Raw genomic sequence first — 736 nt, 5'->3', positions numbered from 1 at the left:
ATCTCATTTCCACTTTAAACCACATGCTCGTTCCATCAATAGGCCTATGTAGGAGATAGCACTTTACTATTAATTTAATACTCGCTTCATTCATGTAGGAGATAAAAACATTTTCATCAAGTTACTCATTTAATAGGCCTATGTAGATAACACTTCCTCATTAATTCATTCGTTTCATCTATAGGCCTATGTGGATAATACTCCCTCGTTTTACTTTCACACATAGGCCTATATAGATAACACCCTCATTAATTTAAGCGTTTCATCTCTAGGCCTATATAGATAACACTTCCTTACTGATTAACTTATCAATTCACTCGTTTCATATATAGGCCTATGTAGATAACACATTAACTTGCTCGTTTCATATCTAGGCCTATGTGGATAATACTCCCTCATTTTACTTTCATCTCTAGGCCTATGTAAGAAATAACACTTCCTCATTAATTTTCTCGTTTCATCGCTAGGCCTATGTATAACTTGCTCGCTCCATCATTTTACTTTCATCCCTCTAGGCCTATGTGGAATCTGGGCGATGATCTCAATAGGCCTCTTCGTCCAAGCGGATACCCTTCTCGGCATGACAGGAGGCAAGGCTGGTCTCTTCCGGGGTAAGGATAATGCTAAAAAAAAAAAAATTCTACGTGATGACAGTGATGCTTTTATAATGGAGGTCATAGTGGTCGCTTATGTGTTGAAATGTGTTTGTTATATTGTGTTTGTTAGTTATTCGGTG

The 736-nt window shown here is 37.4% G+C and overlaps 1 protein-coding gene across 1 annotated transcript in view; it reads left to right on the top strand.

The window, feature by feature from the left end:
• Positions 1-736, top strand: part of LOC119587386 (putative ammonium transporter 3) — a 14615-nt gene that overhangs the window by 10166 nt on the left and 3713 nt on the right. Inside the window, exon 10 of the mRNA XM_037936129.1 lies at positions 516-611. Coding sequence (XP_037792057.1) covers positions 516-611 — 96 coding nt within the window. The remainder of the gene's footprint in view (positions 1-515; positions 612-736) is intronic.

Source organism: Penaeus monodon, chromosome 22 (genome assembly GCF_015228065.2).
Source record: "Penaeus monodon isolate SGIC_2016 chromosome 22, NSTDA_Pmon_1, whole genome shotgun sequence".
In the NCBI taxonomy this organism is placed as follows: Eukaryota; Metazoa; Arthropoda; class Malacostraca; order Decapoda; family Penaeidae; genus Penaeus; species Penaeus monodon.
Note: the sequence above shows the minus strand (reverse complement) of the source record. Positions and strands in the feature narration are given on the sequence as shown.